The following is a 25,051-nucleotide window of genomic DNA, read 5'->3' as shown; positions in this document are numbered from 1 at the left end:
GTGTAGCAAATTGTTAGTGGATTAGTGCTCAAGAGGCTTGGATTAATAATCTATAGAACACGAGTTGAAATCCCGCCATTGCAGTATCAAAATTTGAATTCAGTTTAAAACAGAAGGAAAAAGCGGAGTTCGGTGACCATGAGCTGTCGGATTGTCGTAAAAGCCTAACTGGTCCTTTTGGGAAGGGGCCCTGGTTCCTATCTTTGTGTGACTCCACTCCCACCAATATAATCTAGCAAGCCATTCAGTTGTAATAAGCCATTACTACCAATTCCAGAAGGTGGCCTACCACCACCTTCTCAACTAGGAGTGGGAAATAAAAGGTAGCCTTGCTACATGTCCCTAACCCGAGAATGGAATTTTAAAAAAAGGTTCACTCACTGGCTATCCAGTGGTGCCCAAAACATGAATTTAAAGTCAAAGATGCAGCAGGGGCATGACCACCTACTATCTACACTCACTGCGAAAAAAAACTCACAGGAGTTGCTCTGAGATACTGCCATGGAGTTCAACAAGGTCCCAGCTTCAATCGCCAGTCTGCATTGAATTAACCGATTTCACGAGGAAGGGTTAGTGAGTATGGCACTGTTGAATTTTTCACTCCTAGATTGGGGAAAGGATGGCTGAATAATTATCCAACTAAGCCTTAGTTCATGCTCCCGATTGCTATTGAGAAAAGAGTGCTTAGAGAATCAAGCATGCTAGATCAAATAGCTGCCTAGCATTCGATGCTTAGCGCATATTAGAAGAAAGGTCAATTGGGCTGTGGATCCGCTGTTGTTGAGTATATTCGAAGAAATTGATAGATTTTTGAACTCTTAAGGGAATCAAAGGGATACAGGGATCAGGCAGGAAAGTGGCATTGAAGTTGAGGATCAGCCACGACCCTATTAAATGGAGGGGCAAGTTCGAGGGACCGTATGACCCACTCCTACTCCTTTTTCTTTCGTTCTTCGAGAGAAAAGGCAAAACAGAAAAGGCCTACAGTAGCTCGGTAGTCAGGAAAATACATACAGATTCTACTCACATCCAGCATTTTGAGAAATAGATGTTTTCAAAATGATGACTCTGCAATGTCTATGATATTACTGTTGTATTCGAGTTTCCAGGCCAGTGAACAAAAATTAGGGGCTCTGTTCGTTTTGTGTAAGAATTTAAGAACAAACACAACAAAGGTGACAACCTCATCTCTCCACAACTCATTTCACAATCACCTCCCTGCAGATGTTAATGTGAGGTTTACCATTCATATGTAATCAACTTTGCAAATTTAAACTTCAGAGTGATTCAAAAATAAATAAAAAGCAGCAATAGGAATAAAGAAAAATGAAGAAAAAAGAAAGGCAAATCTTGCAGAGTAGCTTGGCCTGTAATACTTTTGATAAACACTTATTTTAGAAGAAGATCCCTTCACCCACTCCAACCCTTTCACAAAGCAGGACAGGAATCCAGGTTACAGAAGCGAGGATGTAACAAAAGGGAGCCAATAGCTGAGGTTACCTAATCCACGGTTGGTTTTCACTGGGAGTGGTCTTGCAGTGTGGCTGGGTGACGGTATGGGGGAGTCAGGAGAAGGCGGATAACAGCGTTCAGCCCCTATACTATAGAGTAGGCTCAGCATCACCTTCCGGTTATTGCCTTTGAAGGCATCAAACAGTTAGTACCGGGACATAAAACAGTCAAAGCACGCTTTTAATTCTGAACCAAATAAAAACACATTTACCACATGCAGGCTTAACTGTTATTTACATTTAATGCACCTTTTAAATACCATCAAAAATTGCAAAGTTTCAAACCAAAATGCTATATTTGAGATGACCATTTATGTCTCTTTCTCAAGGGTGAGACTTCTACTTTAAGAAACTTGCCCCTCCTCTTCTCCTTCTATCAAGGGTGGGGAGGGGCAAGAGAACAGAGGGAGAATTTCATGCGGCTGAGGCAAGTACAGCTGCTTTATTTAACCCAGTTAATTTCTGTAATATTCTAGCTATTTTTCACTCTGGCATGAGAATCCAATCATGCAAATTCACTTAAACTATTCTGCATTGCATATCTGGAGCAATTCTGGCCAAGCAGAGAATGATTTTATTTCTGAAACATCCTCTCTCTAGCTGTTCCCAAACTAGATATCTTTTCTGCACAGCTCAACAAGCCATTCATTCACAGGCAACAATTCCTAAACTATCTGGTTAGTTACGCTGCTGCTCCCAGGTCATCAGTGGCCAAGTAGGGTGGGCTGCCTGCTCCAAGGAATCTGCTGATAGTGTCCTTATCGAAGCCATTCGAAATTGCACAGGATCGGCTTGAGGAGACTCCACCTCCCCCTCAATGGGGAAAGTGCCTGGCTTACACTCAGAAACCAGACCCCGATTACTGCATTTCTGAAAATAAAAGCTCACCATATTGGGGAGGGGTTGGGGGGGTGTGGGGCGAGAGGGGGAAAACACATCAGGAACAAGCTACATCCCACTGTTCTGAGATAAAATGCACATGTACTCCGAGAACGGGATCATGACAGCAGTAAATCTGTTAACACAGTTAACGATGAGGGGGTAAGTACTCTCCCTTCTTTCAAACACCATTCACCAGCCTATTTATTTCCTTTAAGGAACCCACTCAAAACCATACTAACTACATTTAATTTGGAGTCTAAGAATAGAGGTTTCGGCCTAGTTCACCAGTACTGCTTTACCAAAGGTATGAAGCCTGGGGTTCTCCAGCATCAAAAATGGCATGTTTACAAATCCTCAGGTAACACTGATTTTCCAAATATACATAATAGATTAAAACTCTTACATCTTTCCACATTTTGTCTAGAAAAACCTTATTATTGCCACATTTTGTCAAACTGGTGTTAACCTCTTTTCCCCCATTATAAATTCCTCTATCAACGTGTACCATGATATAACCTTGACACACTGAAATTACATCCTCTCAACAATGGTGGCGCTGGTGTCACTGCCTACAATTGGAATCAAACCACATCAGCCCTGAATGTTTTAGAAACATTAATGCATGCATTATTTTTTTTATTTACTCATGCATAGGATATAAGTGCTGCTGGCAAGGCCAACATTTTCTGTCCATCCCTAATTTCCCTTGAGGAGGTGGTGGTAAGCAGCCTTCTTGAGCGGCTGCAATCTATGTGGTGTAGGAAAGGCTTTGGCCCAGCGACAGTGAAGGAATGGCAATATAATTCAAAGCCAAGATGATGCGTCACTCGGAGGGGAACTTGGAGGTGGTAGTGTTTCCATGTCACTATTGCCCTTGTCCTACTTGATGGTAGAGGTCGTGGGTTTGGAAGGTGCTGTCAAAGGAGCCTTGGCGAGTCGCTGAAGTGCATCTTCAGATAATAAACACTGCTGCCAATGTGCACTGGTGGTGGAGAAATCGTTAAAATAGTGGATGGGGTGTTGATCAAGTGGGCTGCTTTCTCCTGGATGGTGTCAAGCTTGTTGTTAGAGCTGCACTCATCCAGGCAAGTGGAGAGTATTCCATGACACTGCTGACTGTGTCTTGGAGATGGTGGACAGGCTTTGGGTGGGGGTGTGGGAGGAGGGGTAGTCAGGGGTGAGTTACCGCCTGTAGAATTTCCAGCCTCTGAACTTGCAGATTCACAAGGCATTAGGAATATTTAGGGAACTCTATAATCCTGCAAATCCAGGAGTGAGCTGCACTCAAGTGGGAGAGTTAGGTCTTAGCCTCACTCCCTGCAAGTGCCAATTCCTCAAAGAACACAGAATCACATCTTTTTCTGGCCCGGACTCTACAATAAGCTATAAGTCTACTATTCACTTCTTATTTATTTGATAGTAGAAATAATTAACGTGTTGACTGCCTGATACAGAACATTTGTTCTATTTGGAGTGAAGACTGGTGTTTGGGGTGAGGATCCTCTAGTAGTACACAACTGGCAAGATGACTCTCATCTCTAGGGGTCTAACCTACATTCCTCCTCCAAATTCCAGGTTAAGAGAAATTTCTCTTTGCCAGATTTTCCATGTTTCCCTCCCCCTTGTCACAACCCTCTGGACCTATTTTTCATTTTTATCATCACAGAATCTTTAAAGTGCAGGAGGCCATTCCACCTATTGAGTCTGCACTGGCTCTCCGAAAGAGCATCCAGTTAGTCCCACTTCCCTGCCTTGTCCCCATAGCCTTGCACATTCTCTCTTTTCAGATACAATCCAATTCAATACCTTGATTGAACCTGCCTCCACCACCGTCTCAGGAAGTTTGTTCCAGACTTCAACCACCCTCTGGGTGAAAAAACTTTTCCTCACATCACTATTACTTCTTTTACCAACTATTGCAAATCTGTTCAATCTGCTCTAGTTCTTGATGCTCTCTTGAGAGGGAACAGTTTCTCACTACCCTACCCATGCCCTTCAGGATCTTGAATACCTCTGTCAAGTCTCCTCTCAGCCTTTTTTTCTCCAAGGGAAAAAGTCCTAACCTCTCCAATCTATCCTCATAGCAAGTTCTTTATCCCTGAAATCATTCTTGTGAATCTCCTCTATACTCTCTCCAATGCCTTCACATCCTTCCTCAAGTATGGTGCCCAGAACTGGACGCAGTACTCCAGATGAGGCCTAATGAGTGTCAACATGACCTCCTTACTCTTGTAGTCAATGCCCCTATTAATAAGGCCTAAGATATTATATGATTTATTAACTGCTCTCTCAATATGTCCTGCCATCTTCAATGACTCATATACATATACACCGAGGTCCCTGGTCAGGAAAATATAATAATGTTATTGGAATTTATTGTAAAATAGTGGTGTCTGTGTCTACATGTATCTGTGTGTGAAAGACTTAATTGAATTAAAGGCAGCTGGTCTGAAGACTTTGATGTGTTAAAAGATAAGCTAGGTTTGAAATGGTAAGTAGATAAACATAGGTGTCAAGGGAATATTTGCATGTTTAAATAAACCAGACTAGCTTGTTTTCAAAGGATGGGGTGAAATGTGTCACCCAGCCAGGTGAAGTTCAGAAACTGTGTTTATTTTTCACGAAGATTACTAGTAAAATTATTACCATGAGAGATTTTTATTACTAGAAAGGTAAAGTCCAAAGACATAGTGAAACAATGGGAATTTGCATTCAAAGGGGAAAGTATGTATAAAGGAGAGATGGCTGTGTGCAAGGGTAGGCATTCTAGGATATAACAAGTGTGAAAGGCCTTCAGCATCTACGCCTCAAGCTGCTGTGTACAACGAACTGAAGTTAAGGAAACTCACTTTGAATTGGATTGTTCAGGGTATCAAGTTTCTTTGCCTGGCTTTTTTAAAATCTGTGTGTCTTACCTTAACAAAAGTGTAACTGGGAGTCAGATCAAGTAGGGGATTTAGAAGTTATTACAGCAGTAATTTGTAGATATACGTATGTGCTTAAAATCATTTCTCTTATTAATAAATATTTAATCTAGTTTTGTAAAAACTTAAGACTCAGTGGTCTTATTATTACTGAATTCAAAGCCCGCATCTCGAAACATACAAATTGAAAATAGTTGTGGCAGTTGTTTCAAGTTTCCCTCTGGGATTTGAACAACTCAGCATTTACCATCGGTTGTGCCATAACACCCTCTGTTCATGCACCTCGTTTAGAGTTTCTCCCTTTATTTTATGCTATTGCTCCATATTCTTCCTGCCAAAATGAATCACCTCACACTTCTCTGTATTGAACTTCATCTACCACTTGTCTACCCAATCCACCAACATGTCTATTATCACCCCTTTTTGCCTTGTGCCATCATTCCTTTGTCATTTAATCACTTCTGCCCTCCATCCCATCACAGATCTTCACTTTTGTTCTTGGTGGTTGAGTTGTCTTTGGAAATTACAGATAGTATTTTCCCAGAGAAATTCAGTTCTCTGTGCTAACTCTTTCCACTTTGAGATGTTGAAAAAGGGTGAAGTGGGCTTTTGCTACATAGCATCCCAAAGACATTCAAAACTGTTGGAATAAACTTCTAAAGTTTCAGAGCACAGTTTCAAAACAGGTTATGGGGCAAGTCTTAAACTACTAGTTTCTTGCTCTACAATTCCACTTCTGTTTAGTACTTTACCATTAAGTAGGTTTGGGTGTTATTTTAATTCTCTACCTTGCTCCCACTCTGACCTTTCTCTCCTTGGCCTGCTATAGTGTTCCAATGAAGCGCAACACAAATTTGAGGGACAGCACTTCATCATTGGACAGGGCACTTTACAGTCTTCTAGACGCAACACAGAGTTTAAAAAAATTTAGATCATAACCTCTGCCCCAACAAGGCCCTAAAACAGCATCCACACAGAAACACATTCACACCATTTGATTTATTTACAGCACAAACATGCAATGCTACAGAAGACTACAGTGCAAACCCAAGAGGCCACTCCTTCATTCTTGATCTCAGATGCCCTGCTATTGGGGCAGCATCAAGCAGAAGCCACATAGCTCCCCAAAGGGAGGGGAAAACCTGGCCATATACTGCTGTTCCTTCACCACTGTGAATGTCAGTATCTTGAAATTCTCCAACTAACATCATAAGGGTGCACCATCAGCAGGAGGGCTACGGTAATTCAAGGAGAGGAACCCAACCACCATCTTCTCCGGGTAACAAGGTATGGGCAATAAATGCTCCAGCATTGCACACAGATCCCAAAAACAAATAAGAAGTGAGTGACTAGGTTTTGACCACTTTTGTCTGTCTCCTACCAGAGAGGCATTAGTGAAGTCTAGGGGCAAAGCACATCTACCCTTCCTGTTGCAGTCAATGGAGAAAAGAGGGGTTGCATGCACTCAAAATATCTTGAAATCTGACCATGCAGTAACTGGCCTCTGGGTTAAGAGTAATTTTCACACCTTATACCATTCTCCAAGCACCCACTGGCAGTTCAGTCTGGGGGGAATTGGGATGGTGGGGTGGAGGGCCCTTAAAAGATCTAATTTCAGTTCCCAAAACCATCAAAGTGGCAAGCTGGGAAAGCACTGATCACAATGGAAGGTTAGAAAAAAATTGTCTATTTAAGAAGTGAACAATGGGGATCTTTGCAAAGAAACCAAAGGATAAAAACATTATAGGGGTTCACTGTGAAGTAATTCTGTTTCAACGTCATAGTTATTTTTTAGTAGGTCTTGCAGTTCAGGGAGGGCTACATCAAAATCTTTAAAGCCCTAAATTATTGGCAAAAGATTTACAGTCAGTAATCACACCATTCCTTCCCTAGCATTCTTCAGCTAAGTCTTGACAAGGTTACCAATTTTCCCACCTTTACTGTGCCGAGCAGCAATTAAACCAGGCGTTTCGCCGAAATCATTGGGTGATTTCACATCTGCACCAAACACGATCAGAGCCTTGATAAGATCCAGGTTATCGAGCTGCAACATCAGAAAGCAATCTTACTGATTTTAGTAAAAAAATATGTTTCAAGAGTTTAACTTTACATCGTGACAAATTTGGATTATTTAAAAGGAACCCTGCTTAAGCTTTGAAATTTGGTGCTTCTTGACAAGGCCACTTCAAAAAAAACATGTGACACATTGCTCCCACTCTTAATTGAGCTCTGTGGGTGCATGCGCTGCTCAGTGTGATGTTTAGCTGCATAGTCCAGGGTGCTCACAACATTAGCATAGAACTGGAAGTTTGAGTGTTATGAATGGCTATAAGCGCAGCTGAATGCTCCTAGATTAAGAAGGAGGGAATAAAAACATCCAATGAGTCCAACTTGAAAGTTCAAATGGGAAGGGTGGAGACACACTGGGCAAGAACAACATCTAATGCCTGCTGTAGTTAAACAGCCTGCCGTCACTCACCGTTTAACCTGGCACATGAATATCAAGCACTGGAGGGATGCCAGTGTCTGTCCAGCAGATCCCAGCATGAGTAAGTGACTTTATGAGAAATGGGGAGATAAATGTTAACAATTCTTTTCCTATTCTTTGCAGAACGCCTATTACCACAGTCTCCTTCCTCTCCAGCTGAAACAACAGGACAGTTTGTCTTCCCACCCCAGCAATTAATACCGTCCTGAGATCAGTAGGCAGGAAATGAGGATTAAGCACGGCAAAGTTGTGGAGGCTGGTCTTACCTTCCCAATGTTATTTTTCTTAAGCTATCCAGGTACCGGTTGCACTGAAACCCACGATCACGCTTAATACCATCCTATCCAAGTTACTGAGAAACCAGACATACAAGCGTCCCGTCTACCTAACACTCTGCTTCAATAGGAACATATCACAAGCTGAGAGAGAATAGGCATAGGTTAGTGTGAGCCAAGATTTAGGGGCCTGCCGGATTTTTCTGTAAAACGCTAAACAGTACTGACCTTCATGGCAAGATGAAGAGGTGTATTTCCACTTTCTCCTTTTGCATTTGTATCTGCTCCATGTACTAACAAAACCATAGCACACTCAAAACGCCCACGTTTCACCATGATGTGCAGTGGTGTTTCTCCAGTTTTACTCAGGTAGTTCAAGGCACATCCATGGTTAGTCAGCAGTCGGACCATCTGAAATTATTCAATCGACACAGCACTATAATTCCATAATGAAAAACTTGCATTTATACAGAGCCTTCCACAACCTCAGGACATCACAAAGCACTTTAGTCACTGAAGTAATTTTGAATTGTAGTCAGTGCTGCAGAGAAATGAAGTATCCAATGCACCAATAACAAGGTACCACAAACAGCAATGAGATAATTGACCTGGTAATCTGTTTTCGTAACATTAATTGAGGGATCAATGTTGGTCAGGACAACAGAAGTACTCCCCTGATCTTCCTCAATTAGTGCGATGAGGCTAGATCATGATTCATAGACTTTAGACATTTGAGGAAAAGGTCTAAACCTGCCAGAGTTCTTTGGGAGATGTCAAGTACCACTTTGGGATTGATAGGAGTTTGTGAATGTGCTTTAAAAGTGGAGAAGGTCTGTGGAACTGTCATTTAAATCCCCTGCTCTTAAAATTTTGTTATAAAGTCATTACAAAAAGATCAGTTGTCTTTACTGTGGGGCTAAGAACACAAATGTTACTTTTTTTTATAATGGATTAAGTACTTGAAGGGATTTAAATGTATTATAATTTAAGTGTATTTAATTTAACATGAATTTGAGTGTATCTTTTCATATAGATAAGTCGGTAGTGAATATTTAGAACTTTATTTTATTTCATCTCAGCAAGGCTCCTGAGGTCTGCCCATGGTGGATACTGGGTAAGTTGGCATGAAGGGGTAAAGGCAAAGGATGGTGGGTGGGGGAGTATGGGTTGACATGAGTGAGCACTAAGTTGGCATAGGAGCTATAAAGCACCAAGAGGATGAGTGAGAGGGCTCAGGATTGGCACAAGTTGGCATAGGGGTGATAAAAGGGTCATGGGGGCATGGAGGGTATGAGGGGCTATGGGGTTGGATGGGAGGGCATGAATTAGCATGGATGGGACATGGGGAGTGAGGGGGTGTGAGGGGTGAGGACTGGAGGGCTTATTCTACAACTGGGACAAAATCCCAGGGCACTGATGCGAGCCTTTTAACTAGCATGCCTCAGCATCCGGCAGCCCCTGTGGCTGCCTCCAGAATGTTTTCAGAGTCGGTGGGCCCAATTGCAGTTAGCACCTAGAACCTGCCACTGGCCTCCACTGCAACCACCCCCACCCCACCCAAAATGAGAATCTGGCAGTGCAGAGCAGTTTCTCCCGAGTCGGAGTCAAGAAATTAACTCCACAACTCAGGAGTGAAAATTTGGCCCCAAGTCTCATTCATAATCTCTACTCAGATTTATATTCTTCTAGAGCACAGAGTATTTCAATGGCAAGCTAAGTACTGGGCACAAACTCTGCAAAGATCAAGCACACAATTTTAAAATTTTGACTCGTGACCAACACAATCGTGTGCCATTATTGATCCAAGGCTGCCAAAACCAGGAATACCCAGTTCAGTCAAAGCCAAAACCCACCCTAGTATCATCACGATTCCCAAGTATCAACCTCCCAGGTGGAGGAGTCTATTAGCTGGATAGTAAAGGGAAAAAAAATTACATCTGCTTTCTTGGCCCAGTGGAGGGCTGTACCTCCATAATGAGCATCTTCAGTGTGGATCTGTCTTGGGTCTGCTTCAAGGATAGCCTCAGCACACCTAGAGAGAAACAAAGAGGAAAGGTTACCGGTGCTAGCATTATACAAGCTACTAGCTTACACATTTACAGCTTGAGGTGGTAACAGCAATTGGGATTACAATAAAGTAATCTAAGTATTGAAGGGAACATGTTCTGAAGATGAAGGAACCCTTCACTCTGCAAAGTGGCAAAAATAGGATGAATTTTTTTCCTCCCTTTCTCCATTTGCTCCAGAAGGTAGGGTGTGGCCCCACAAACACCCTCCACTGCCATACCCAAGTGGTAATTTTTATGTGAGAGCTTTGAAACTAAATATCAGCTTACTGGTCAATAGTTAACTGGACAACTGTGCCCGAGTATTACATCTACACACTTGCACTTTTGAGTATTGCTGCAAAAAGAGACATGCTGTTGAAACCTTTTGTCTTGCACTCATCAGGACAGATGTGAGAATGCTAAATTTTAAAGGGAGCAACAATTAATGCTCCATGAGAAAATTTATACTGCATATTACTCCCTTTAAAATTTGATATTCTTGCCTCTGTCCTGATAAGTGTAAGACAAAAACTTTCGACACAACATGTCTCCTTTTTCCAGCAATACTCAAGTTCTGTATTACTAAGTGACTACTTTGTACTCTTTTTCAAGGCTCACTCAATAGCAATCAGGAGCTTCATCTTTTTGCTGATTCTTAATCTTCCTAACTCAAAGGCTTTTGCAGCCAAGGGACTGACCCTATTGCTGCTTTATCTGACATCATGTAGCTTAGCACAGGCCAGGGATTAAACCTAGAACCCTTCCCTTCTCAATGCCCTTTCCTGCTGAATCACAATGAGATAATGCAATGCTGTGTTATGATTTCATTCAGTTTAAACCTTTAATTGCTGAAGACAGCAATGAGTACAAATGAGAAAATGTTTAATTCCCCAACAAGATTATCTTGAAATCTTCAACATCCCCCAGAAGCCACACTCCATTGAAGTGTCTTAAGCTGCAGAGGTTTTCAGTGACAAAATGACGTTTTGAGAGAATTTTAACAGTGAGTTGAAATGGCATTGTTGATCAACATTTCACCCATAAAAGCGTATCTCAGAACAAGTAACTAAGGATTACATGCATGCCTTAAGTTTTTTTTTTATTCATTCGTGGGATATGGGTGTCGCAGGCTAGGCCAGCATTTATTGCCCATCCCTAATTGCCCTTGTTCAGAAGGCATTTTTTTTAAAAGAGTCAACCACATTGCTGTGGGTCTGGGGTCACATGTAGGTCAGAGCAGGTAAGGACGGCAGATCTCCTTCCCTAAAGGACATTAGTGAACCAGATGGGTTTTTACGACAATCGGCAATGGTTTCGTGGTCAGACTTTTAATTCCAGGTTTTCATTGGATTCAAATTTCACCATCTGCCATGGTGGGATTCGGACCCAGGTCCCCAGAGAATTACCCTGGTCTCTGGAATACTAGTCCAGTAATAATACCACTATCTCAAGGATTCCTGAGAGGGGGTTTGGTGTCCCTTGGCACGCATGCATTGGGAGCAACGAATGCAGTAGACTAAATTGAGGGAAGTGCAAGTGAAATGCTGCTTCACTTGAAAGGAGTGTTTGGGCCCTTGGACGGTGAGGAGAGGGGAAGTAAAGGGGCAGGTGTTGCACCTTCTGTGGTTGCATGGGAAGGTGCCGTGGTAGAGGGTTGAGGTGTAGGGGGTGATGGAGGAGTGGACCAGGGTGTCCCGGAGGGAACGATCCCTGCGGAATGCTGCCAGTCTACTGCATTCGTTGCTCCCAATGTGGTTTCCTCTACATTGGAGAGACCAAATGCAGACTGGGTGACCGCTTTGCAGAACACCTTCGGTCTGTCCGCAAGCATTACCCAGTCCTCCCTGTCACACGCATTTCAACACTCCACCCTGCTCTAATGCCCACATGTCCATCCTTGGCTTGCTGCATTGTTCCAGTGAAGCTCAACGCAAACTGGAGGAACAGCACCTCATATTCCAACTAGGCACTTTACAGCCTTCCGGCCTGAATATTGAGTTCAACAATTTCAGATCATGAACTCTCTCCACCATCCCCACCCCCTTTCTGATCCCTCCCCCCATTTTTTTTCCAATAATTTATATAGATTTTTCTTTTCCCACCTATATCCATTATTTTTAAATGTATTTCCATCCATTGTTTTATCTCTACCTTTTAGCCTTTTTCGATTCCTTCACCCCACCCCACCCCCACTAGGGCTATCTGTACCTTGCTCGTCCTGCTTTCTTCCCTTAATTAGCACATTTCTTAGATAATATCACCATCTTCAACACCTCTTTGTCCTTTTGTCTATGACATCTTTTGGTTATCTCCACCTATCAATGGCCCTCTATCCAGCTCTACCTGTCCCACCCCTCCTTAAACCAGCTTATATTTCACCTCTCTTCTATTTTTATTTAGTTCTGTTGAAGAGTCATACGGACTCGAAACGTTAACTGTGTTCCTCTCCGCAGATGCTGCCAGACCTGCTGAGTTTTTCCAGGTATTTTTATTTTTGTTTTGGATTTCCAGCATCCGCAGTTTTTTGCTTTTATGAAATTTAATGCAAAATGTGTGAACTGATACATTTTGGTAGGAAGAACGAGGAGAGACAATACAAAATAAAGGGCACAATTCTAAAGAACAGAGAGGCCTGGGGGGTATATGTGTACAAATCATTGAAGGCAACTGGGCAGGTTGAGAAAGTGGTTAAAAAGGCATAGGGGATCCTAGGTTTTATAAACAGAGGTGTAGAATACCTAAAGCAAGGAAGTTGATGAGCCTTTGCAAAACACTGGAGCTGGAGTGCTGGGCATAAATCTGGACATCACACTTAAGGAAGGATATGAAGGCTTTAGAAAGGGTGTAGAAATAATTTACCAGAATGGTTCCAGTACTGAGGGGCTTTAGTTACATGGATAGATTGGAGAAGTTGAGGTTGTTCTCCTTAGAAAAAAGAAAGTTGAGGGGAGATTTAATACAGGTGTTCAAAGTCATGGGGAGTCTACACAAAGTAGATAAGGAGAAACTGTTCCCATTGGTGGAAGTGTCAAAAACCAGAAGTCATCAATTTAAGGTGACTGGCAAAAGAACCAACTGTTACATGGGGAAAACCTTTTTTTTTTAACACCGTGAGTGGTTAGGATCTGGGATGCATGCTTCACAGTGTGGTGGAGGCAGATTCAATTGTGGCTTTTAAAAGGAAATTGGATAAGCACCTTGATAGAAAGAGTATGCTGGGCTATAGGGAAAGGGTGAGGGAGTGAACTAGCGGAGTTGCTCTTGCAGACAGCTGGCACGGATGCAAGAGGCCAAATGGCACCCTTCCATGCTGTAACCATTCTATCATTCCATTTTGAAGGGGAAGTTAGCCTGAAAATAAGCAAAAAAGCAAAATACTGTGGATGCCGGAAATCTGAAATATAACCAGAAAATATTGGAAATACTCAGCAGGTCAGGCAGCATCTGTGGAGAGAGAAACAACAGTTAACATTTCAGAATGATGAACAGATGCATGGATTAGACAACCACATGATCCAACATTATTACAACTGACATGGCAATGGATTTGACTCACCAGTTTCCCAGTCAACAAGTGATGAAAGCGAGCATGCTGATTTAGAAAAAAATTAATTAAGTCTATAGGACTGAGAGTAGAAAGTTCTCGGGTTTAATGGCAGTCAAAATAGCAAGGGCAGTGGTAAAATTAGCCGAACATTCCTGCTCTAGCCAAGGGACTGGACTGGAAACTATCAGGATTCCAGTATTCACTGGGGAAGGTGTATATATATATATATATATATATATATATAGGAGAGGACAAATCCCAGCATGATGCCTTCCATAGTTCAGTAGCACACTAACAACCAGACTAATGCATGAGGAATCACCACTAGGACAAAATACTGAACAGCTGGTATTAACCAAAGCCCAAGCATGAACTGTCATCTTTAGCAGAGAAAGGGAGAAGGAAGACATTTGAAGGATAGGGCAGGGTTGAATACAAAATCACAAGCAGTAACTAAGCAGCACTTGAAGGAAGGAAAAAATTAAGGGGCAGGGGGTTAAAACATTTCTTGCCCTTACCCAGCCTGGATGAACTTCATGGCTGTATGGATTGGATAACCATGCGATCCAACAATATTACAACTGGCTTGGCAATGGAGCAGGGATTTGGCTACCTCAGTTTTTCCCAGTCGACAAGCGATGTGAAGTGGCGTCTCGCCACTACTGCTCAAGTGATTCACTCCAACAGAACGCTGTTTACTTAACAACTGCGAATTAAAAACAGGCATGACAAAGGTGGAAAAAATAGTCAGGATTTCTTTATATGATTTAGTAGGTGACTGTGGACTGGGTCATGGTATTCTAACCACTTTGCACCTGGGCTCACATCCAGTTCAAAAGCACGCAACAGGAGTCTCCTCTGCGAGATAACCATTAAAAGACCTTAGTTAAAATGAGTGTTGAAGGCTTCAAGTCTGTTTCCAATGGGCACCAGCAGATTGGACAGACAGCCCATAATCAAACAGTAATAGGCACTAGTGGGAGACTTGGCAAAATCCATAGATACTCCACTTTGATCTAAGGAATTGAAATGGCGGCAGTTTAAAGAGAAACATATGTTAAAATGCCTGCAACAATTTCAAGTCAATTCTGTTAATTTCAGTAATCCGCTTCAATCCCTCAAATGCACAAAGAAAACACAGATTGCTTTTACGTTGTATGAATGTCACTGAAAGTGACTGGTGCGGGCCTGGTCGATCGGCAACGCTCCTTCGTGTAAGCCAGCTGGTTTCCTTGTCAGGATAGCATCAACAAACAGCAACAATTAGAAATCAGGATAAGGACGCCTGTGACAGGAAGGCAATCCTGCGCATTTGCTTTCTGTGATGCTCTAAAAATGTGCTGTCCTGTGCACTTTTGGCTCCCCATTCAAAACGTTGGATGGATGAAACATGCCTGAAGATTAAAACTATCTTCAGTGACAGTTAATGGGAGCTTTTAATTCATTCCAATAAAATTATAGGATAACTGTTGGCATTTGGAATACAACTGTGACTATATTTTGTGCTTCATCTACTGCTTGGAATTGTTTTTTCCTGCCTCACTGCCCTTGTTACCCAAATCCATAACTTTCATACTATAGCAGTCAAATCTAAATCTAACCACACTGTTCGATAATTCAGCATTCTGGCTGTCAAACATTACATTTAAAGGACCCAACTCCAATAGTCATAAACAATGCACCAATACGCCTTTTTGCATTCCCTTCTGTGGCAATGGAAGTTCAACCAACCCGAGTGTTCAAGAGATTTTTGGAAGCTGGAAAAGGGACACAAAACATAGATGAGGCTAAAAGCGCAGCAGAAATTGATTAAATAGCAATTAATTAACATGACTAGTGCTGTACTTGGAGAACTGAGTGAATAGAAGGGCTTGACCTACAGTTTGCAAAAGAGTTGGTCATCCCACATTAAAATTAAATCGATTTCCACACAGCCCACGATACTATCTGGACTGCTATCTTCTGCACACATATCCCTCTAATGCTAGACCATAATTCACAACATAAGAAACAGGAGCAGCCCTTTGGAGTGGGTCAAACAGTCCTTCGAGCCTGCTCCTCCATTCAATAAGGTCATGGCTTAACTTCATAGCACCCTCGCCTTTGAATCAGAGGGTTGTGGGTTCATGTCCCACTCCCGGAAACCAAGAACTGTGATTGTACTCAAAAAGAGTTGCAATCTGTGACTGTTGATAACGAAGGAGTATCAACTCTAATTGCCCACTCTAATCCCATATCCCTTGACTTTCCTCTCCCTCTTAACTGGTCTTGCTTAAAATTTGGAGTGGTTTAGTCTGAACCAGCTTCTCCTCATTCTGGATGAGGCCCTTCACTCCCTTACTGCATGGATTGTTGCCACTTTGTACTGATTCCAAAAATGAACAAAAGAGAGGAGAGTAGGTAGGTCAAACAAATAAGGGCAGGTTCATGGAGTCAGTGTTAATAAGATAACTCAATGGATAACCGCCCTAAGTAAATTCTATTACACAAAATAATTACAACAAACATATAACAACTAAGATACCAGAATGAATAAAGATATAATGAATTGTGCGCTTATTTACAATTATTTGTCACGTGCACGATCTTAACGCAGGATGTAAGAAAGATGAGGAAATTAGTGTGTCTAAATACAAATCACATTCCAGACCTACCAATAATATCATGGTATTTAAATACAGGTTCATGCTCGTAGAACGTAGAAGTCACCGACATCAATTACTTACATACAAACATATGAAATCGGAGCAGGAATAGTAGACCATTCAGCCCCTCGAGCCTGCTACGCCATTTGATAAGATCACGGCTGATCTGATTGTGGCCTCTCCTTTCCTATCTAGCCCCTTCACCCTTTGACTCCCTTGTCAGTCAAGAATCTATCCAACTCAGCCCTAAAAATATTCAATGACCCAGCCTCCACCGCTCCCAGTGGATGGGAATTCCATAAACTAATGACCACCCGGGAGAAAAAAATTCTCCTCATCTCCATCTTAAATGGGAATACTTCTTGCACTTGAACGTGTTTTTGTCATATCTTGCTGCAATTTAATCTTTTAATCTGATCAGTGCAACTCTGAGCAGGAGAGCTCATTGTTTGCTTTCATGCAGATCACAAGTGTTTTTTTTTTAAATTGTCTAATGTAGGTGAAGAATCAATGTTGTAATATATTGGCTGCGAGATTCTTTGGGACATTCCGGAGTCATGAGAAGTACTATATAAATGCTAGTTCTTTCTATTCTTTACATTAGCAAGCTTGGGAAAGAGTACAAGAGGAGGTAAATCACGAGCTAACGATAAGGCAATATCTTAGCTTAAGTTTTAAAAAGTCGCAGGAGACAGGGAAGGTGGATGAAGATAAGCATTTCCACAGTTCGGAACTCCTGAGAAACATGGAGTTAATAGAGGCAGCTGGGCAAGAAGGCTTGATTTCAACATTGTGAAGATACAGAGTAGAAGAAACAGCATGTGGTATGGTGCACTTGGAGCTTCATTCCAAGAGCTTACAAATCATTTACTGTTCTAACAATCCTCCAACTCTGTATGTCTAATTGCTGACTGTTATGGACAAATCTGTTTACACAATTCTTTGGAACTTGGCTGCTCACCATTACAAAGAGAACAGTTTGACCCATTTCAGGTCCACAGGGACAGTGGTTCTCTCATCAGATGTGGACATAAGTTTCTTAATTACACAACGATCTCCGAAGAAATCATCCCAGGCAAACTTCATATTTGCAGACTCGGCAAGAGCATAAAGTTCATTAAACATGAAATCTGTCTCCAAGTTCAGTAATACAAACTGCTGGCAAGGGGAACTAATAAAATCTCTTCTGCAAGTAGACTAAACACCTGTCACAACCAATGTTTCACTCCTAAATATCGCCTCATGATGCTGGAAGCTTGTTAAAATACAGTTTGATCATCTCTACAGCTCTTCACTTGCAATCTCAGCAATCAAAGAACAAGTATTTCTTTTCTCTCCAAACTTTTATGAAGGTCTAAAGGGGGGAACATAAGTCTTATTTTTAAAAATCATACAGCATTCTACTAACATTCCATTAGCATTGTGCAACAACAATCTTGGGTTTAAGGCTCCTACTATCCCATTCTAGTTATTAGGTACTTTGGTTCATTATTTCTTCAGCCTTGACAGGTATTCAGGATTTTGACAATTCCCAAGTCTTTTCAAGAAATATAACAAAATTACAGGTCATTTTATAATGCAGATAATACTGCAGCAATGAGAACTTACATTTATATAGTGCCTTTAATTCAATAAAATGTCCCAAGGCGTTTCACAGGGGCATTATAACCCAAAATCTGAGTGACCATATAAAGGGACTTTGGGGCAGATGGCCAAAAGCTCGATAAAAAAAGATGGGCTGCCCATTGAGCAGCTAATAAGCCACAACAGCTTCGAAGGCACCAGATTTGATACCCCATGCTAAGTTAGTTAATCTTGGCCAAAGCAGCATTAAGGACTTAGCACTTCTGGGCTGCGGGAGGGGGGGGAAATAAACCAAGACCCCTTTACTCTATCCAACGTCTCAAGAAACTCAAAGTAAATTGATCATAATATGTATGCTAACAGCACAAGGAGAGGTTGCTTTAATGCAGAAACATGTGAAGTACTGCATATAGCAAAGGGAACTGAATTGGTGTTAAAATAGCTAAGGATAAAGCTGTAAGAGGCTTGCAAGTCTTTGCAGACTTAATGTTCAACATGACTCAGTAATACGGAGCAGAAGACAAACAGAGCCAACAGAATGTCGAATTACATAGACATAACAGTAGAATACAAGTCAGAAGAGATAATGTTCAAACTGCACTCTGCACTGGGAAAATACACCTCATGTACTGTGCACAGTTACGATTGCTAGAGGCACAGCAGAGACATTAAAGTGCTAGAGACAGTGCTGTTCAGAGACATGAGGCTGATCCCTGGTGTCAAAGATTTGAATCACGAGGAAGGATTGGGTGACTTGGAGAGAAGGCACCTGAGAAGTGACCATATCGAGGTAAGGAAAATCAGAATATTACTTAAAATCGCCAGGGTAGGATTTGGACACAGTAAAAGGCAAGTCAGGGAAATTCAACATTATGAAAGAGTAATCAATACAGGGAATGGATCTTCAGAAGCTGAAGCGAAACCCTTAAGGCATTTAAGGAACTATCAATGCTGCTCGGCGAGCACTTTAGGATCTTTCTGTATGGATGAACTAAGAATAGTCTTAGTCTGTAATTATTCAGAATCCTGTTGGAAATTGCATCTGTGCAGATGTTAGGATTAGGTTCGTCACTGATCCAGCCCATGAGAACAAGCCCACTGATACTCACGACCAGGTTCAGACATTAGATACGCCATGTCAGGCAGGCATCAGAAAGATGGCTAGCACACATGGAACTGCATCTTCAGTAACAGAGGGTATAAACTGGAAGGATAAGTATGTGTAAGATAAGTATGAGAATTCAGTATGTTCAAGACAGAGATCGCTAGGTTTCTAGATACTGATGATATCAAGGGAAAATGGCATTGAGGAGGCGATCAGTCATGATCTAAATGAATGGCGGAGCTGGCCTGAGGGGCCAGCTCCAATGTTCTATGATAATGACAGCTCAGATAGTTTTGTGGTACTCACTGTTTACATGCCTTCTGGTGCACCAACTTAGCCCTCTGATGCTATGCCTATGATAATAAAGTTAGTCAGTACCCACCAGCCTAATGACTTAGACTCTGCTTTTTTCTTTTAAAGATTTTCCAAGTTTCTGAACCAGCCTGGTGGAAAATCAGATCTGGAGGATTGTCTGAATTATTTTGCATTTTTTCCACTTTCTCTCATCGTCCTCTGCTGCTTCTTGTTCTTTCCCAAAGTAATTTAATTGTTTGCAAACTTAAGTTTCAATTCTGAATGGCATTTCTTCAAATCTAGCTTTCTATTCCCCTCAGTGGTCTAGCAGTATCTATTCGTCACCTTTTACCACCGTGTTTAAAAGTCACCCTCGCCTCTTCGTCACCTTCTGTCTACCCACCAAAGTTCATGCAACTAGGCATATGATCCTCTGCCTCAGCAACACATCATTAGCACATTTACTTTGTTAAAAGCTCATGATTCAATCTGAAACCTGACTGATCATTGCTCCTGTGGCTGCATCTCCTACTCCGAGCAAACAAATTTTTCCACCGGTGGTAGCCTTCAGTGCAGATACACAATGCAGACCCACATTCAACGTAGAGTGGCCTTTCAAACTTGGGAAGACATTTTAAAATCCAGGTTTTTGGCATCCATTTCACAGGAATTTCAATCTAAAGCCAAACAAGTGGTAAACTCGAATTGTGATCCACCCAGTATTGGGCTAAAAGCTTGACGTACTAACCCAACAGAGCTAGGAAAATCAGATTGAGCAGTACTCCAACTGCACAAATAAACAACGACAAGCTACCAAGATAATGAAGGCTTTGTAAAACTTTTATTTTCTACTGCCTGTTGTGCCTGTGCAGAACCAAAGCGTAAACCTCCATTACATCAGAGAGAGCTCTACATCAGAAGGGACACAAATCCAAGTACAAAACAAATGCCTTTTGCCAAGTTCTTTTCTAAGACCATAAATAATAATTACAACATAAAATCCTCCTTTACTGGGGCCAGCAAGGAAATGGTTTGAACAGCTCCTTCATTCCACAGTACCAAGTCATTCCTTTTGAAAAAAGCTCTCAGTGAAAAGCCAGATAGCAAGCAGGATTATTGAGGCCATTAGGTACCACAGCCAAGAGTGACCATGTCTTCACACACACACTTCCAGCAAAGGTCACTGGGCAGCAATCAGGGCCCTGCTTGAATTTTTTTTCTCAGATTAGAGAGAGACAAAGGCCACTTTCCATCCAACACTCTTTCTCCGCAAGCACTAAGTCAGCATAAATCGAACTTGGATGTTTCTTCGTCTGCATGGTCGAGAATCACAGCACATGAAATACCAAACCATCTCAAGGGGGCTCAGCAATGTACACTGACACAGACGAGGCAGTTCAGCAAGGCATGGATCCACTACTGCACGTTTTGTAAAACCTTGAAAATATTTTCTCTGCCACCATTCACCAGAAGCAGGTAACCAACTTGCCACCAAGCCTCTGCCAACGATACTCTTTGTATACAGTCACAGTCCAGGCGTGACTACTATAATTATAGACTTCCCAGTTCTCTTCCAAGTTTTCTGCCTTCTTACTCCCCATGTAAACCAAGCAAATTAATTAATATCCCTTTTATATTTTGTTCCTCTTGGAAAAGATTTGGCATTTAAAGTCTGGTGTAGGTTCGAAGGCTCACACTGTTCGAAAAACCATGTACCTTTTTTCACCCCAGTGTCACACAACTCAAAATATTTCCATCAAGACTCCGCCGTGTTTCTTACCATTTATGAGGACGTTGTGTGAATACGTCATACACCACCATGCTTTGCTAAAATTCTAGGGGCAATAGTACATCCTTGCGAGGTATTTTTAATCTCAAACAGTTATAATACACACTGCTGACACATAGTGCTTTTCAGTGACATGCAAAATTTTATCTCAGAGCACACAAGATATATATACTGGCTTAGCACAAAAAGTTAGCAAGTGCTCTGCGTAAGCTAAACCTGAAGAGTGTGCCGGCTGTGGACAGCGCACCAGGATTGTGGACTGCATGCCGGTAGTCGAGCTTGAGCCGGGTAGTTGAAAGTGTGCTGGCTTCAGGTAGTGAGATAGTTGTGGATAATTTACCAGATGTAGGGAAAAATACACAGCTCTGCAAGAAGCTCTACCGGACAATCTAATGAGGAGAGCACAGCCGTGACGTTACTAGCTGTGAAGTTCTAGGAGTCTAAAGCGGGGGGGTGGGGGGCGCTGGAGGAAGGTAATTGCTAGAAAGGTAATGAAAGCTTTTCATCGTATCTAGCCTATGTTGTATCTGACCTGAGTGTATAAGACGTCATCACTGGCTGTAGAGACATATATACGTTTCATTTCTCAGCACTGCCACCCTTCACCTTTAGAAGCACAAAAACAAATATTTGTTAATAAGACACTCACTCGCTCACTGCAGTTGCCACAAGCTACAAATTAAATTCCCACTATCAAACTTGCTAATTGATACCAGCTCATTTTATTCTAGTCCCTCTTGCACCAATTTTCTCTCTCCCTCTCCTGATTGTCTTGATCTACACTGGGCCATATTTACATGTCAAGCCTCCTCCAACACCAGCTCACATGACTGAAGGACAGCTGAACAGAACCCTATCCTCGTGCATGCACTTTCCAACAAGTCACCGCATCTGGAGCCGGAATCCTGGCTTACTTTACTCGGGGAGCACAACTGCTGCTTCACTGGTTAAACTCAGCCAATTTAGTGCAGACTGTAGAGTTGGACACCGAAAGCAAGATTTTGGAACCAAACCAGGATCTTCAGTGGACACACAAAAGAGTTAGATGGGCGGTGGAAGTCACTTAAAGACCCTTTTGGAATGAAGAGGTGGAACTCGACTGGAACGAAAGGCCACACAAAAGGTAGTGAAATGCAGAGCACTCTTTTCCAAAATATTATCGAGGCTGGGAGCCAATTGAGAATTTAAAAACCACAATTGGTAGATTTTTGTTGGGCGTAAGTATTAAGGGCAACAGGACCAAGGCAGGTAAATGGAGTTGAGATACAGATTCGCCATGATCCCACTGATGGTGGGACAAGCTCGAGGTGGATGAATGGTGTACTGTTGTTCCTATTACAAAAGAGGAACCAAGAATGGCGAAACAATTATCTCGAGCTGTACAAGCAAAGGACTGAAATTTTCTCTCTCTCATTTAAGAGGGTATTAAATCCAATCCACAAATGTTAAAAGGTAGAACTAAGACTGAATTTACAGTTTCTTCTCTTCGTTTCTCTTGGCATTTGCTGCATTTTCCATTTTTTATAATTGTTCCGCACACACACACAGACACACACTTGTTTTTGAAAAAGGGAACATATTCTGCACGCTTCCAAGCTTAAGCATAATCCACATAAACCAACCAAGTCCCTTCTGTCATTCTAAAAACAGTAAGTGCTGGAAATACTCAGGTCTGGTAACATCTTTGGGGATAGAAACAGAGTTAATGTTTTGAGGCAAATATGGCTGAAGTTCTGAAAAAGCATCGTATTTGACTTGAAGTGTCAACTCCAGCTTTCTCTTCACAGATGCTGCCAGACCCGTTGAGTGCTTCCAGCACTTACTGTTTTAACTTCAGATTTCCAGCATCAGCAGTATTTTGTTTTCACTTTATCCTTTTATCATCCATTCGAGGTCCATTCAAAAAATCTTTACTTGGTAAGGTGCACTACGTGTAAGGGTCCATACAGGGCAGCCACCATTAAGTCTAACCCAGCACCTCAGAATGTCTGCCAGGTAATGGGTCAGTCTCTGGAAATCACTTCCAACTGTGTGCCAAGCTGCAACTGCAATTACAAATTTCACCAAAAAACAAAAAAATCCCATTTCATCCTTTCTCAGCTGCATTGCTGAAAGATCTAAAAAAACCAGCTTAGCTGTTCCCTCCGTTCCCTATTGTGCACTATTTATACAAGGTAGAGTCAAAATTCGTTTTAAAATAAAATTAACACAATGTGGCTGAAAAAGGGATTGCTGATCCCCATTAACTAATGCAATTATCTTTTGCTTTTTTCATATAGGCCTAACAATCACTAGCACGGGTATAAATACAGTAAACTTTTTAAACAGGCATAATATACATTTTCCAGGGATAGGAGTTGTGTCAGTTAAGTTTGAGATCCTGAATACCTCTACCAGAATACACTATGTAATTAGGTATATTTTGTGATCATTGTAATCTCACCGATTATTTCTGCAAGGAGCGCAAAATTATCACTACAGGAAATAATAGGTTCTTCAGTACTTAATTCCCTCTGATGCCAACTACCACATTTGTTCACAGGTGATTCGTGGATCAGCTCTGTTTAAAAGCATTTTGGAAAGGCTGCCAAATTCTCCGTCAGGAATCAAACGGAGCAAACATACTTTAGCTGCATCCACTTTACATGCAGCAAGTGTGACACCTCCACAAAGCATCTGAGAAGCAGCCCCAGCCCTTAAGTGAGAGCGCCAGGGTAAATTTCACATTAGACTGAAGTACAAATAAAATGGTTTTTCTTCCCTTGGAGATGCAGCAGAGAATAGTATCAGGGATGAGGAACTTCAGTTTAGGTACAGAGACTTAGAGAATCTGGGATTGTTCTCCTTTGATCAGGGAGGGTTAAGAGGAGATGTAAAGAGGAATTCAAAATTATGAAGGGTCTTGATAGCGTAAATAAACAGAAAATATTTTTACTGGCAGGAGAATCAGCAATCAAAGAAAACACATTTGAGATAATTGGCAAAAGATCTAGTGGGAGATGGGATCATATTTCTTAAAATGCACGAGCTGTTGCACTCTAGAATGCCTCAAAAGGTGCCGGAAATGGATTTTAACAGCAACTTCCAAAAGCAAATTGAATATATTTGAAAAGGAAACATTTTCAGCGCTGTAAGGATGGAGCAAGGCAGGGGAAACTAACTGGATAACTCTTTCAAAGAGCGGGCATTGTCACTTCTGGGGTATGTAATTCTTAGATCCCTTTTATTATACCGAATCTTTTAACAAAGCACAATGAAGGATTTGAAATGCATAAGGAACCACGAAGTCCCGAGAGTAATTCTGGAAGTTGGACCATACCTCAATGACCTGGCAATTGGACTGACGAGCTGCATAGTGGAAGACAGTTTCCCCATTCTTGTCTGCAATGTCCAAGCGAACTCCGCAACCTTCCACCAGCTCACGAATACAGTCAATATCCTCCTTCTTGCAGGCAAGGTGTAGAGGGGTGACACCCTCTTCGCTCTCCGTATCATTGATGCAGCTGCATGGAGAACTGCATATTAGTCCAGTAAGTAACACAATTATGCGTATCAAAAATCATGCATCAGTAATACAGCATCAAACTAAGTGATCCAAGTGTGACAACAGGACTAGGTCCCATTGTTGATGATACCACAACTTGTCAGAACCATAGGAAAATAAACTGAAAGCCGGTCGATGATTTTCAACTTTTACTTCTAGACAATTTTATAATTTTTATTCTTTTAAAAGACATAAATTTCTTCCACATGACCAGGTTTTGGTTCCCTCATGTCCTCTGTTCTGCTCAACCCGAATCTTCCTCTCTTCCAGGAACAGCCATACGTCTGCTAAGCTTTCATGTCTGACTCAGCCTCACTGTCCTTTACAACCCATGTGGGCTGTGCAGTTCAAGAAGGCAGCACACCACCACCTTCTTAAGGGCAATAAGTGCTGCCCTAGCAAGCAACACCCACAT

The 25,051-nt window shown here is 41.8% G+C and overlaps 1 protein-coding gene across 5 annotated transcripts in view; it reads right to left on the bottom strand.

The window, feature by feature from the left end:
- pla2g6 (phospholipase A2, group VI (cytosolic, calcium-independent)) overlaps positions 1-25,051 on the bottom strand; it is a 61,578-nt gene that overhangs the window by 13,999 nt on the left and 22,528 nt on the right. For 4 of the 5 annotated variants that reach the window (XM_078531614.1, XM_078531616.1, XM_078531617.1 and 1 more), the window contains 6 exons: positions 24,412-24,595; positions 14,194-14,381; positions 10,016-10,112; positions 8,309-8,491; positions 7,253-7,361; positions 1,501-1,638 (listed from right to left, as the gene is read on the bottom strand). In XM_078531614.1, the coding sequence (XP_078387740.1) occupies positions 1,501-1,638; positions 7,253-7,361; positions 8,309-8,491; positions 10,016-10,112; positions 14,194-14,381; positions 24,412-24,595 (899 nt within the window). Of the gene's footprint in view, positions 1-1,500; positions 1,639-7,252; positions 7,362-8,308; positions 8,492-10,015; positions 10,113-14,193; positions 14,382-21,083; positions 21,293-24,411; positions 24,596-25,051 lie in introns of those variants that run through there. The other variant, XM_078531619.1, reaches the window with a different exon arrangement.

The sequence above is a fragment of the Cetorhinus maximus genome, chromosome 29, assembly GCF_964194155.1.
Source record: "Cetorhinus maximus chromosome 29, sCetMax3.hap1.1, whole genome shotgun sequence".
NCBI classification, from domain to species: domain Eukaryota; kingdom Metazoa; phylum Chordata; class Chondrichthyes; order Lamniformes; family Cetorhinidae; genus Cetorhinus; species Cetorhinus maximus.
This window is presented reverse-complemented; position numbering and strand designations above follow the sequence as displayed.